Source organism: Salvelinus namaycush, chromosome 29, assembly GCF_016432855.1.
Source record: "Salvelinus namaycush isolate Seneca chromosome 29, SaNama_1.0, whole genome shotgun sequence".
Classification (NCBI taxonomy): domain Eukaryota; kingdom Metazoa; phylum Chordata; class Actinopteri; order Salmoniformes; family Salmonidae; genus Salvelinus; species Salvelinus namaycush.
Window position 1 is genome coordinate 26,641,862 of NC_052335.1, and position 16,003 is coordinate 26,657,864.

Genomic DNA, 16,003 nt, shown 5'->3' on the forward strand with positions numbered 1-16,003 from the left:
AACCACGCCAGCCCAGGACCTCCACATCCAGCTTCTTCACCTGCGGGATCGTCTGAGACCAGCCACCCGGACAGCTGATGAAACATTGGGTTTGCTCAAACAAAGAATTTCTGCACAAACTGTCAGAAACCGTCTCATCTGCGTGCTCGTCATCCTCACCAGGGACTTGATCTGACTGCAGTTCAGCGTCGTAACCGATTTCAGTGGGCAATTGCTCACCTTCGATGGCCACTGGCACGCTGGGCAAGTGTGCTCTTCACGGATGAATCCCGGTTTCAACTGTACTGGGCAGATGACAGACTGTGTGTATGGCATCGCTGTCTGCCACCCCATGTCGCAAGGATCTGTACACAATTCCTGGAAGCTAAAAATGTCCCAGTTCTTCCATGGCCTGCATACTCACCAGACATGTCACCAATGGGATTCTCATGAGTAACGGGTATGACAGCGTGTTCCAGTTCCCGCCAATATCCAGCAACTTCGCACAGCCATTGAAGAGGAGTGGGACAACATTCCACAGACCACAATCAACATTCTGATCAACTCTATGCGAAGGAGATGTGTCGTGCTGCATGAGGCAAATGGTGGCCACACCGTTTTTTAAAGGTATCTGTGACCAACAGATGCATATCTGTATTCCCAGTCATGTGAAATCCATAGATTAATAGGGCCTAATGAATTCATTTCAACTGACTGATTTCCTTATATGAACTGTAACTCAGTAAAATCTTTTAAATTTGTTGCATGTTGAGTTTATATTTTTGTTCAGTGTACACTATATACTGTATGTGGGATAGAAACACAATACTGGTCACACCAAATGTATACAGTAATATGTTTATTCCCACTATTTTGTGTGTATGAGGATAACCTAAAGAAAATCCACTTCAAGATGATCAAAGGGTTAACCTCAGATCAGGAGTGCACTGTGTTTTATTTAAATTCTTAGAAGCATGATATGAATTTTGTTAAATCATTTTAGATATCAAAAAAGAAGAAAAACACCACCTACCCTAACATTGTCTATGGTAGACTGACCTATATAATGAGATCATCACTTTCTAGAATCAGTCTCGGTTTGCCAGACTCATGGCGCACGATGTCTGTGAAAACAGACCCTGGCCTTGACCCAACTCTCCGAGGGTGTCTCAGGGAGAGTTGGGATATGCAAAAAACACAATTTCAATTCACACATGCATATTAATACACACTTGTACATGTGTGAAATAGGACAAATATAAGCACCCACCAAATGATTTGTATTATTAAGAGACTAGGATTGGATTAATAGGCTATGCATTACTATAAAGCAGATGAAAACATGCTACCAGACACCATCAGTTGACCATGGCTATATGGTGAACTATATGGACAACATACATTGTGTGCATTTTATAGCATACACACAGTCTAGATAATATGCCCTAAAAAGGTCATTTATGATATCAATCCAGGTAATCAGGCACAGTTGTCCAAGGATGACCCATGTATGCTATATCAGCTGGTTATGTATTTGCCTCAATAAATCTGAATATTCAAACGGATGTTTGTCATTATATGAGGATTCATCATTTGATCTCCAAGTAGACAAATCAAGACCATGGTTTTGGTCAATTCAGGTCAACATCAATGTATTGGGCAAAACAAAAACATATTTTATTACATTAGAAAATAATTAGAATTAAAATTATACTATGAATGAAAATGAGATTTTGTCACTGGTGAAACGTTCATCATAGTTGATGATGTCATCACGTATGTCAAAAGCAAAAAACAAAAAAAAACTTCCTGACTTGGCTGTTCGTAACGCTGGGGTAGCTATATTTAGTTAAAATGAGTTATCTTGCGAAATAACCTATAGAAAGCGACCACAATTATACCTTATTTATCAGAGCATTATCATACTTGTCTCGGCTAAATTGTTAGCTTCAGGGAGTCTCGCTATAATAGCTGCCACTGGTTGTTTTATTTTAGAACAGAATCGTTCTGAGTGAAGCCATGATGGCGTCGAGCTACAACGCGAAGGAAGACGGTCACGTCGCCGCACCTGGTGGTGGGACCATCCAGAATAAAAAGCCCGATAACACAGCGTTTAAACAACAACGATTACCTGCTTGGCAACCCATCCTGACAGCGGGCACAGTTCTTCCAGCTTTCTTCGTTATCGGGCTTATCTTCATCCCCATTGGTATCGGCCTCTACGTCACGTCCAACAACATCAAGGAGTTCGAGGTAAGGCCCGTGCTATCCGGGATCCTTAGCTAGCTGCCTACTGTACTTAAGTCCAAGAGAAAGGGGGCACCTTTAGTACTAGGGAGGGGGATGGGACAGGTGTATGGAGAAGCCTGATCCCGCCACCAAAAAACAAAAAAAAGCTACTTTTTACACACTTCCATGTGCCTCAAAATCACTATTTGCTTGTATATTTACTCCCCCCAGTGTTGTTTCTCATGATGATCTGTATCAACAAAATATAGCCTAAACACAAACAAGTTCTACAAAGGCCATTAGAAACTGAATGCTGATTGGCTGTATGCCGTGGTATATGAGACCATATAGCACGGGTATGACATTTATTTTTACTAATTTAATTACAATTGTAAGCAGTTTATAATAGCAATAAGGCACCTCGGGGTTGTGCTTACAATACCACGGCTATGGGCTGTATCCAGGCACTCCGCAATGCGTGTAAGAACAGCCCTTAGCATATGGTATATTTGCCAAATACCACACCCCCTCGTGCCTTATTGCTTAATTAGACCATGGCTTATGTATTTGTAGCCAACAGATTCCGACCCTACCGCTTCATGCTTGTTCTCTCTTAGCTGCACTTGCGTCAGAACACAGTCATGGTTAGATTAAGACACAATGTACCTCAATGCAGGGATGGGATGTGCCACTGTATTCCAAATTGTACCTATATCCAAACTGATACATCGAGAAGATCGAAAAACTGCTAGTCTTTCCCAGAAAACTGACCCTTTTGTCTTCATGCTAGCTAGCAGTAGCCATATCAGCCATCTTGAATTGGCATGTCACGTTGAATAACAAAGGAGCTGATTGGCCGCGGTGTCTTAATCTAACCATGATTGTGTTCAGACCCCAGTGCATCTCAGTGTAAACAAGCGTAACTGTAGGCTCGGAATCTTGTTAATGTACTGTATTTGATATCAGGTCACAGGTGCACCATTTGTGGATTAGTAGGCCGTCATTGTAAATAAGAATTTGTTCGTAACTGACTTGCCTGTTAAAGGTTAAATAAAACAAATCAATTCATTTGAAATAATGTTAGGCAGCAGATTTCCAGCCATTTGGAAATGCTGTTTTGATGTACACATGTCATTACAGATTGATTATACTGGGACTGACATGTCCAGCCCATGCTTCAACTGCTCCCAGAGCTTTAGTTGGAACAGCACAAGACCATGCACCTGTGCACTGCCCTTCTCTCTGGAACAGCCCTTTGAAGTAAGTATGAAGCATGATGTCTGCATCCCAAATAGAAACCTATACACTATGTCAGTGGTTACCAACCTTTTCCGGCTACTATTCCTACCAACTGAATTTTGCTCTGCCTGGAGTACCCTTGAATTACCCCCTTGTGCGTTTTACCAGTGGGCCTAGGGTCTCATCAGTCTTCTCAAGTACCCCCTGTTGAAAGGCTAAGTACCCCCATGTATGTTTCTGAATTTGAAATGTGATCATCATGAACATTGAATATAATTTTGTCTCAACAGAGCAACGTATTCATGTATTATGGCCTGTCCAACTTCTACCAAAATCACCGGCGCTATGTCAAGTCCAGGGATGACAGTCAACTGAATGGTGACACCACCTCTCTAATGGTACATATTATGCCTTTAAAACAGGGTACCTGTTTTCACACTGCTTTCCTGAATCTCTGCAATGACTTTTGACTGATCATCAACAATTTTACATCTTTAGTTATCTGACATTTCCATCAAATTGGCAAGATGTTCTGTGCAATGATCTAACGTTACATGTCTGCTTGCAATATCCACAGAACCCCAGTAAAGAGTGTGAGCCCTATGCTCGCAATGAAAAAATGCCAATTGCTCCCTGTGGTGCAATCGCCAACAGCATGTTTAATGGTAAGACCGTTAAGACTTTTTTAGACCAGCATTACTAGAATTGCAATAGGAGCAGCTCTGTTTATTCATGATCTTTTCCTCAGACACTTTGGACCTGTATTACATTGACCCTAATGGCACAAGAATCCAAATTCCTCTGATGAAGAAGGGGATCGCTTGGTGGACAGATAAGCATGTGAAGTTCAGGAATCCAGGAGGCAACCCCAACCTCACAAGTGCTTTTCAAGGTGAGCAAGCACTCAGCAGAATTGTTACTATTGAAGATGATAAAGAGTCTAATTTTTTTTTTACTAGGAATCTCACTATCATTTCCTCACCCAGGTACAACGAAGCCGATCAACTGGCGCAAGCCTGTCTATGAACTAGACACAGACGCTGAGAATAACGGCTTCATCAATGAGGACTTCATTGTGTGGATGCGTACAGCCGCCCTCCCCACTTTCCGTAAACTGTACCGTATTATCCAAAAGAAGAACAACATGACGCCGACACTTCCCCGTGGCAACTACACCCTGGAAGTCACCTACAGTATCCTTTCACTGACAGCTGTTCAAATGATACAGCTGTACCGGAAGTTTGGGTTTGTGGAATGATAGCTTGTGTTCTGATGTAATAGGAATGTTCAAATCAGTCATTGTCATAATAGGTCAAACAGACCAGGTCAATGTTGGGCTGTGTTCAGTAGTGGGCCATTCCTTCACTTGCTAATAACAATAGGTTTCACCAGCTGGGTGATGACGAATACTGTCTTTCTTTGTTGTTTCCACTAATATAGACTACAAATTATTTAATACCAGTCCACATTGTTATTGTATGATATGTTTTTAAGATGGCAGTGACTCTCCTGATCATGACTATCTTTTCTGTCTGAGCCTCAGAAATAAAAGATCCAATCACGGATCAGGAGCCACTCCCTTTTAAGATCCTTCTTGCTAGAGTTATTTTGTAAGTTAAATGGGTCTGAAGTTGAGCATTTGTTGAGTCTTCCTTAATGAGTTGATCCTAGACTATCCTGTTCGTAGCTTTGAGGGCCGGAAGCGTGTGATCCTGAGCACCATCTCCTGGATGGGGGGCAAGAACCCTTTCCTGGGCATCGCTTACATCACTGTGGGCTCCGTCTGCTTCTTCCTGGGAGTGGTCCTCCTCATCATCCACCACAAATATGGCAGTCGCAACAACACCGCTGACATCCCTAACTAAAGACATCTTGTATGTATGTTGCATGCTGGCTAGCAGAGGCATGGGTGTAACCAGTGGCTAATTACAAGCACTGGTGGTCTCTTGTGTCTGGCTTGTGTACTGTGTGTAAGAATGGCCTGCTTGTCAAAAGTGCTGTGCAAGTATTGGAAGAGCAAAGACGTCAGGGGAGAGTTCACTCGTATTTATTTTTCATGGTCAGAAAGCTATGCAGTTAACGTAGGTTTTTCTGTCAAGATGTTGTATTGACAGTAAGTTGAAATGTAATGACGCTACATCAATGTGCAGATAGTACCGTTTTAATGCAGAAATATGTGTGTGTCAGTCATAGATGTTTATTAGTTTACTTCTATATGAATAAATTATTTAAAATAATGTTTGAATATGGTCAAGCGAATTGGAACAGTCTGTTAGGCTAAATGTTGAATTGCTTTGAGTCAAGGCTGTTTATTCATACAAGTATGTTCTTGTTACATACAGTAGTTTGAGGAACATATTTCTGGTCTGTTTACACTACAGATAGGTCTCTATAGATTGCACAAGGTTGTGCACAGATTTTCAGATCAAGCGGTATGGAAGGCTTGCAATGTTTTCAATGTACGTTAGAACTTATTTTCTCAGTGTATAAATAGTAATTTTGTTCAGCTGCCTAAAATATGCAGAGTCAAGTTTAAGTAACATAACGCAAATGAAAATAGTCCATTTCAAGGTTTTCAGGGACCAAAGCTCCATGTAGCCTGGGTGCCAGTCTGTTTCTGCATTCTTGCAAATTCATTATGTAAAACATGTTTAGCATGGCAAATAAGTAGGCAAGAACACAGACATACCTTGGACCAGTCTAGCATTCATTTTATTTTTATCTATTGAAAAACATCCTTATTTATTTTCTTACTAAGATTGTTGCAAATTGGTGAAATATGTTTTGCACGAGTTACCTGTTACCTGGAGATTATACGCCTGTTGCTTGACAAATAAAATAATGTCTGGACAACTCATGTTGTTAACCAGAATTTTATTTGAAAATGGTTGGGGAAATGTTTCAAAATTGAAAAAGTGAATGTATACTTAATATAATGTTTGAATCTTGAGCCACTTTTGGCAGTACTTTTATAGCCCAGATACAGTAGCTGGTGTTGGCTTGGTTATTCTCCAAGTTCACACTCCTGCCCAGTATGTGGCAGTATGCCCCCTTTCCTGACGCGTCAGTAAATCCTCCAAAGAAACTAGCGGAAACGTGGTGTTACTGTGTCCTTGTACGACGACTGACGTGGGGAAAAGATGTACCGACACATTCAAGTAAGATATCGATTTAGTCATGTTTTGATTGCAGTTGTTAATATCTGTATTCAACGGAATCGGTTATGCATCCTAGAAGACGAGTAGCATAATTAGCCTTTAGCGGTCATGGGATGACAGGTAGTGGCAACTACTAGCTAGCCATTTAACTTACAGGTAGCAAGCTTGCTAACGTTATCTACTAAACTTTTTTTTAATTTACTTGTGTTTATGGCAAATTAACTTGGTTAAATACACAGGTAGATAGCGGCCTATTCCAAGCCAGCGCTGATCTTAAAATATATCTGTAAAACTACAGTGCCGATGGGCTTGAAATTGATGCTTCTTTTTCGTAATTTGACAGGCGCTCCAGCATGTGTCGCGGCGGACGCTGAGCAGCAGCTCCCGCAGGCAGTTGGAGAACAAGGTCACATAGAAGCAGAAGCATTTCCAGGTAATTGACAGGGTTTATATGGCTGACGGCTTTAATAGGCAATGTCCTTAAAATATGACATTCAAATCTACTCTTTGATTTTTAGTTTAATGTCATGGAAAATGTAGCTTGAAATTATTGTTGACAAAGTGATATTTATGTTTTGATGACTGGTGACATGTCCACCTGTCCACTTGTAGTTCCCCTCCAATGAAGCCTGAGTTACATATAGTTGATGGATAAGTATATCTGATTGACAGAAGCTCATTGGGTTGGAGTTAATGCTTTGCATGCTGGGTGTAAACTGAAAACAGTCAAATATTGTGTCCCTAATGGCACCCTATTCCATACATAGTGCACTACTTTTGACCAGAGACCTATGGGCCCTCGTCTAAAGTAGTGCCTTAAATAGGGAAAAGGGTGCCATTTGGGACGGTATCAATGTTGTGAGATGGATGAGAAACCCATGTCTGACTCTAATTACCACTGGCAACTGATCAGGGGAGAGTGATGCCACTGCCTCATCATTGGCTGCTTTTCAATAAGTGATTGTGCAAACTGTGTTGCTTTTAAATGCTTTCTAAAACTTGGTGCAGATCTTGCTGTAAATAATTAAAAGTGTAATGGCTGGATTGCTGGAATGTACTTGTTGCATTCTGTGGTTAGAATGGTCAATTTGTGGGCATTAATGACCACTCAACCACCCAGATAGAGTTCTCTGGAGATGCACTGTTGAATCCCTTTGCTCTACTAGGAGATGAAAAGATAAATTAAAGTAAGTCAATGTCCACTCAAATGATGCTTTTCCCTTGAGACTTACACCCACACTAGTGGGCCGCCAGTGTTTTATGTTAATGTAGGCTCTAGTATTATTGTGTTTATATCAGGAGTGTGACACTAAACTTGTGATGAGCAGAATCAACAACCTCTGCTTTGTGAGATGGTGTTAAAGTTCACAGTTAGGCATTGCTATGTAAATGCAAGCTGAAAAGTACCTAGGGCCTTGCCTTAGCTCCAAGTCAGAGCAGGTCCGCCGGAGTCATGGCTCAGTGAGACATAGGGTGCTGGCCTGTGTAGATGGAAACATTGTCTGAGCCTTTCGGTTATAACACTGGGGTGAATCCTCATTGGAAATGCGCCAAAAGAGAACACCACAGCTTTGGTGAGCTTAAAGGATGCAGGATGCTTGTACTGTATGTTGCTGTGCATTACATGAATTTAATACGGTATATTTTTCTTCACCAGGAGGACAATGAGATTCCAATTCATTTGAAAGGGGGTGTCAGCGACGCTATCCTATACAGAACAACAATGGCACTCACTATTCTGGGTGAGTACAGATGGACTCCATGGCAAACTAATCCATGTAGACATAAGATCTTGGTTTAGTCTGGTTGTACATTACCACATTATATTGCTCAGTACCTTTTTGTAATACACTTTATTTAAATAGTAATAACGTCTTACATTTCATTGCAGGATCTGCATATGTCATATATGAGCTGGTTTGTGCATCTTTCCCCAAGAAGAAGGAGTGACTGCAGCTCCTGGGCTCACATGTTCTACAATACACCCTGTTAGTTGTAAAACATTGTCTCCATGTCCTCAGGGGGTTGATTTGTCCTGTCATAATGGTTTCTGTTTCATGGGATCAATATTTATTTATTTATTGTAACTTAGGATGATTAAATATGCCTCATAATGAAGTGTCATTCGTCCTTTTTGTATGTGTTTAAATGTATATTTTAAGTACAGGACAAACCATAACGAACGTTGCCTGTGTGAAGTAGATCACCTGTTGTGTGGCGACGAACGGTGCTGATTCAACATGTAGAATCGTCTGAAAACGAACAGAAAATGACGGCAGGTGTTTTGTGGTCAGAGGTGATAGGATGGCCACCTGCTGTGTGGATGACATTCGTTATGGTGTATCCTTTAAACTAAACTGAATAAACAATGTTAATTGTTTTACGTATTGAAATTACGTAGAACAATGTTGATACAACCAGTGTATAGACCAGGGCTCATCAACTAGATTCAGCCAAGGTCAAGTTATTTTTAATTTTTTTCTTCTTATTGAGCGAGTGGTCAGGGGGCCGGAACATTATTAGCTGATTTCCTGGTGTGTTTTTTTTTTTTTTTTGTCCAATAAGACGTTAACATTTTGGTCATTTAGCAGAAGCTCTTATCCAGCGTGACATACAGGAGCAATTAGGGGTAACTGCCTTGCTCAAGGGCACATCAACAGATGATTCACCCAATGGGATCAGGGATTCAAACCAGCTACCTTTCAATTTCTGGCCCAACGCTCTTAACCGCTAGGCTACAGTACATGGGGAAAGTATTCAGACCCACATTTTGTTACGTTACAGCCTTATTCTAAAATGGATTAAATTATTTTCCCCCCCTCATCAATCTACACACTACTACTACATAATGACAAAGCAAAAACAGTTTTTTAGAAATGTTTGCTAATTTATATAAAAAAATGAAATGGGAATGTCACATTATACATAAGTATTCAGACCCTTTACTCAGTACTTTGTTGAAGCACCTTTGGCCGCGATTACAGCCTAGAGTCTTCTTGGGTATGACGCTACAAGCTTGGCACACCTGTATTTGGGGAGTTTCTCCCATTCTCTCCAGATCCTCTTAAGCTCTGATAGGTTGGATGGGGAGCGTCGCTGCAAAGCTATTTTCAGGTCTCTCCGGAGATGTTTGATCGGGTTCAAGTCCAGGCTCTGGCTGGGCCACTCAAGGACATTCAGAGACTTGTCCCGAAGCCACTCCTGCGTTCTCTTGGCTTTGTGCTTAGGGTCGTTGTCCTGATGGAAGGTGAACCTTCGCCCCAGTATGAGGTTCTGAGCGCTCTGGAGCAGGTTTTCATCAAGGATCTCTCTACTTTGCTCTGTTCATCTTTCCCTTGATCCTGACTAGTCTCCCAGTCCCTCCAGCTAAAAAAAAAACACGCTTCTCCGTTCGAGATGGTGGCAGGTTTCCTCCAGACGTGACGCTTGGCATTCAGGCCAAAGAGTTCAGTCTTGGCTTCATCAGACCAGAGAATCTTGTTTCTCATGGTCTGAGAGTCCTTTAGGTGTCTTTTGTTTCTCATGGTCTGAGAGTCCTTTAGGTGTCTTTTGCCAAACTCCAAGAGGGCTGTTGTGCCTTTTACTGAGGAGTGGCTTCTGTCTGGCCACTCTACCATAAAGGCCTGAGTGCTGCAGAGATGGTTGTCCTTCTGGAAGGTTCTCCCATCTCCACAGAGAAACTCTTGAGCTCTATCAGAGTGACCGTCGGGTTCTTGGTCACCCCTGGCCAAGGCCCTTCTCCCCCGAGTGCTCAGTTTGGCAGGGCGGCCAACTCTAGGAAGAGTCTTGGCGGTTCCAAACTTCTTCAATTTAAGAATGATGGAGGCCACTGTGTTCTTGGGGACCTTCAATGCTGCAGAAATGTTTTGCTACCCTTCCACAGATCTGTGCCTCCACGCAATCCTGTCTCTGAGCTCTACGGACAATACCTTCGACCTCATGGCTTGGTTTTTTTCTCTGACAGGTTTAGAGATGTTTGCAAATGTATTAAAAACTGAAATACCTTATTTACGCTGTCAACTGTGGGACCTTATATAGACAGGCGTGTGCCAATCCAAATCATGTCCAATCAATTGAATTTACCACAGGTGGACTCCAATTTGTGGAAACATTTCAAGGGTGATCAATGCACCTGAGCTCAATTTTGAGTCTCATAGCAAAGGGTCTGAATACTTAGTATATTAGGTATATCAGTTTTTTTTATTTTTAATACATTTGCAAAGATCTCTAAACCTGTTTTCGCTTTTTCATTATGGGGTATTGTTTTTAGATTGAGGAAAAAAATATTGAATCAATTTTAGAATAAGGCTGTAACGTAACAAAATGTGGAAAAAGTCAAGGGGTCTGAATACTTTCCAAATGCACTGTATATCCATTCAGGAAACTTCTGAAGGAAATATTAATTTCCATTTACAGCACTGGTAATAATTCCCATAATGACAATCTCATTAGTAGTAAACCAGACATGAACAGCATTGTTAATAGGCAGCAGGTATGGTGCATTTTGAAAGTATTCAGACTCCTTCACTTAAAAAAAAAAAAAATTGTAGAAAAAAATCGATTTAATAAATTTTAGAATAAGGCTGTAAGGTAATAAAATGTGGAAAAAGTCAAAGGGTCTGAATACTTTCCGAATGCACTGTACGTACAGATCTTATTATAAACACAAGTGTACCATTTAAGGTCCAACTTCAATGGTATATTTTAACATTGCAATGGAAAAACACTTTGGTATTTGTTTAAGTAGTAATTGATTTTATCTTCTACATGTGACCAAGTGTTCCCCACTTTTGCAGTGTGGCTCCGTTATTAAAACTTGTCTGTAAGATTAGTACCTTATAGTTCCAAACCAAGGGCACATTAGGCCAAGGGCAGTGTTAATATTGTCATCAAATGATACTTTGTAAATATATTAGTATATCTACGATTAGAATGACGTTCCTATTTTGGAATGTCCTTGAGCTCTAGCCTACAGAAATCGGGACTAGATCGTGGGAAAATGTCATGAGATGCAATTTGCTCTATTGTTTACTTTTTTGTTGGGGATTTGATACGCTATGCATCTTACAGTGTTGTATAGCAGATAAAAAGTTTCAATTTTTTTGTTTCAGACGTTCATGAAATGTTTATTTATTTTTTAATTACCGAGCTTTTTCTGAAGCAATGCACCAGAAAGCATCGCTGCAGGGCTTTTGCATGTGCATTTTGCCTTTTGAGCCGCTAGAGGGCAATGTCTTCAAGGGAAATTATTGGGTTTTACATTATGATAGACCGATGGTCGGGAAACTGAATTCTCTCGTCTGAAAAAGTTCTCTGTTTTCATTTCAATAACACGTCAATAATCAATAACGTTCATTTGAAAAAGTTGTTTTTAAAAATGATCTGTTAGGCTATAGATTATAGCATATGTATTTGATAGATGAGAATGGAATAGGCTACTCCAGTAGCCTCAAAAAATCCAGGCACAATTCTGTTTGTACATTACCACTTTAAGTTGCTCAGTACCTTTTGAAATAAGACTATTTAATTATTAATAACCTCTTATATTTCATTGCAGGATCTGCGCATGTCATATATGAACTGGTTTGTGCAGGTTTCCTCAAGGAGTGACTGCAGCTCCTGGGCTCACATGTTCTACAACACACACTGTTAGTTGTTGCATAACATTTTTTTTGCATAAAAAAATGTGTAGTGGAAATGGCAGGAGAATTGTATATGAAACATTTTCTATAGATTTACAAAATGGTAACATTTTTTTTTTGTCTAACTTTTTTAAATTGTGACCAATGCTGGAAACTGAATAAATGATAATTGCCAAATAATTTTGAAGTATGCACTGTACGTGTCATTACGTAACTATAAAACTTAACTTCACATTTTATTCTAAATGCCTAGGCCCAGTGCTTGAAAAAATATATTTTTATCAACTATAAAAATGTATCTTTGCGAGACAAGGATTGTCCTGACTTTCAATAATGGCTGAATTGCTTTGCCTTGCTTTCTAGTTGGCTAGCTAGTTTCACCATCCAATTATTTCAGATCTACAGGAGTGCAAGTCTCACCATGGCACGGACCTTGGTGATACATTGGCACATGAGAATGATTAGAATATGGCAAATATTAGTCAATTATTGCATTCCATCCATGCTGGATTTCCCAGGCTACCTGAGACATGAAACAGATAGGTGGGAGGGTAGACTACAGGCTGTCACCAATGCGGAATTTGCCTAAAAGAGTAATAGAAACACTTTTATTTTTATTCAACACTAAGTTTAAGTGAAAAAAAAATGTTTTTACATTTTAGTCATTAAGCAGAGCTCTTATCCAGAGCGACTTCAGATAGCTAGGTGAGACATCCACATATCACAGGCATAGTAAGTAGGCTACACTTTTCCTCAATATAGTAGTCACAGCAAAGTCAGAGCTAGAAAGGGGGGGGGGGGGGTCGAGGTGAGGATGGGATTATGTAAAATACTCTTTGAAGAGGTAGGGTTTCAGGTGCTTTTGGAAGATGGGCAGGGACTCTGCTGTCCTAGCTTCTCCATGCCAGGACAGATGCTAGGACAGAGAAGAGCTTGGACTGGGCTGCGCCACAGCTGCCCTCCTATAGAGGTGGGAGGGCCAAGAGACTAGAGGTGGCAGAACGGAATGCTCGGGTTGGGGTGTAGGATTTGAGCATAGCCTGAAGGAAGGGATGGGCAGTGACGTTGTTACTGAGTGTGACGTCATTACGTCCAGCTGTTTTTATCGACACAAGATAGTTAAATGGAAGCGCACCCTAGCAGGCAAATGTTTAATCTATTTTCCATGCGAACTTTCTAAATGTTGACAAAAACTCCCTGAACATGTTAATGGAAACATAGCTAATCTTGTTCATGTCTGGTTTGCTACTAATGCCATTCTCATGATGGGAATTATTACCAGTAGGTAGGTTTCCTTCCAAATGGCGACAGATTTTCATGCGAATATTCTAAAATCTGCATAAAAACACAACGAAGCACCATTTCCTTTTTTTTCTTCTTCTTAACAAATCAATACAGGAAGTACATGTGGGAACACAAGTATATATAAATAATATACAAAGGACAATTGGGCTAGGGGGGATAGGGGGCGGGGCTAGGGGGTACAATATCACATTACACAAGGACATACAGACACTTATTATTCTAACAGCTTTTTTGTTAGTAGAGTATTTAATTGTCTTAAAATATAGTTCAATTTCTTTTTGTAAGGTAAGAAAATGTGTTTTTTTGTTTGTAAATTTACATTTGTGAATATGAAATTTGGCCAAAAGAATAATGAAATTAATTACATAAAAATGTTTCAGCTTATTTCTATCGTATGTAAAGAATCCAAGCAGTACATCTCTCCACAATAGTGTAAGATCTTCATAAATGTGTTCAATTATAAATCTACTGATGTCTTGCCACAGTTTTCTTACATGAATACAATGCCAAAAAAGATGCAACACTGTTTCTGGGTGGTCATTACAAAAGGAGCAATTTGAGTTGATGTTTTCCTTAAACTTCTTCATATCGTGGTTGGAAGGATAATATTTATGAATAATTTTAAAGGAAACTTCCTTAATTTTGTTAACAAATAGGTATGTGTGTGGCAACATCCAAACTTTTTCCCAACAGATATTATCAATAAATCCATTCCAATAAGGCATGACATAAGGTATAGATACAACATCCTGTTGAAACAAGGCTCGTATCGCTCTGTTGTTGAATGGACCAAAAGAGAAACAAATCTTTCCTACTGATGAGTCAACAGGGTCAACGGAAGGTAGGCTCTGAGGGTCAGGTCTTGACACGTTCCTGAATAATAAAGCAACACCTGAGGGAATGGCATCTAAAACAATTGCAAAATCTTTAGGTGTTACAGGGACCTTGTAAAGTGATAAGAATTACTTTTAACTGAGTAAAAGACCCTCTCCATTTACCAGTTGGCTCTCCAATAGGATATTATTCGGAACCAATATTCAAAAAACAAAGAGGTATTTTTATATAATATATCCCGATTATTCCATATATAATATCTGTGTGGATAAAAATTATGCTTATAAATTAAGGATCATGACAAGAAAACCTGCCAATGAAAAGCAGAAAGTTTCACTGGAACTCTGTCAATATTATAATTGCAAACCAACATGAAGTTAAGGTCCCCAAAAGTAGAGAAGACATGATGAGGAATAAAATTCCACATTGAAGTGGGTCTTCTTAGGAATTGTTTTATCCAATTGATCTTAAAAGTATTATTTAAGGTAGTAAAGTCCAGAAAATTCAGCCCACCATTCTCATAAGTGTTTATTACAACAGTTTTACTAATGTAATGGGTACGGTTTCTCCACAGAAAGTTGAAAAGCATCTGGTCTATCTCCTAGCTTCTTCTGTTTTTTAAAATAAGAGGGTTCAAATTGAACAAGCCTCTAGACTTCTGATCCTTTGTAATGGTTATGTGTAAATATGTAAATTCTTCTTTACTGGAATACCATAATATGAAGGTGTCACACAATCTTTGACAGCCATGAGTTCACATTTATTAATGTTAAGATATAGACCAGACGCTTTGGGAAAGGATTGTATCACATTGATCGATATGGGAATTTGGTTAGCATCTTTCAGAGAAAGTGTAGTATCGTCAGCCAGCTGGCACGAAGCACCATTACCTTCTTCAAGAGCTCAGAGCGAGTGACGTCACCGATTGAAACGCTATTAGCGCGCACCCAGCTAACTAGCTAGCCATTTCACACCGGTTACATATAGACTGCACGATAAGATTATTATTGTGGACAAAAGAGCAAGATCATTTTCATTTGTCAAACTGCAGGCAAGCATCGATTATCATGTCACCAGAATAAGACTTTCACCACCCTGTGAACTTCATCATAATTTATAATTTAATCTGTAGCCTAATAAACTGCATGCTTTCTCGACGAGTGGTAGTGGACCTCACATGTTATGGCGTGACTCCCAAGTTTACTTCGATGGTTATTATATCAATATTGGCGGATAAAACTGTTTCCACCGACATTATTCGCATAATTAACAAAACAAAAACAAAAACGATCCCACCTTGTCTAGCGTATCTTGCTCCAATTCCAATGGTTTATTTTAACATTGCAATGGGGAAAACACTGGTATTTACTTAAGTAGTAATATAATGTAATTTATCTTCTATATGTGACCACAATTCCTCACCTTTTCACTGTCTTGCTCCTTTAAAGCCAGTCTGTAAGATTAGTACCTTATTATTAGAAACCAAGGAGGACACATTAAGCCAAGGGCAGTCATAATGTTGTCATCAAATGATACTTTGTAAAGAAATTACGAGTATATCTACAATTAGAATATGACGTTCCTATTTTGGAATGTCCCTTGAACTCTACACAGAAA

General features: G+C 39.8%; 1 protein-coding gene and 1 pseudogene across 1 annotated transcript; both read left to right on the forward strand.

Annotated features, from left to right (window-relative positions):
• The first annotated feature begins 1,776 nt into the window (after positions 1-1,776).
• LOC120024119 (cell cycle control protein 50A-like) lies at positions 1,777-6,304 on the forward strand. The gene is made up of 7 exons (XM_038968268.1): positions 1,777-2,232; positions 3,349-3,468; positions 3,738-3,845; positions 4,025-4,112; positions 4,196-4,339; positions 4,434-4,640; positions 5,119-6,304. Exons 1-7 carry the CDS (start codon positions 1,999-2,001, stop codon positions 5,310-5,312), a joined length of 1,095 nt encoding a protein of 364 aa, XP_038824196.1. The 5' UTR covers positions 1,777-1,998; the 3' UTR covers positions 5,313-6,304.
• Positions 6,305-6,587: 283 nt separating this feature from the next.
• On the forward strand, positions 6,588-8,723 carry LOC120024120 (annotated as a pseudogene).
• Positions 8,724-16,003: the final 7,280 nt, after the last annotated feature.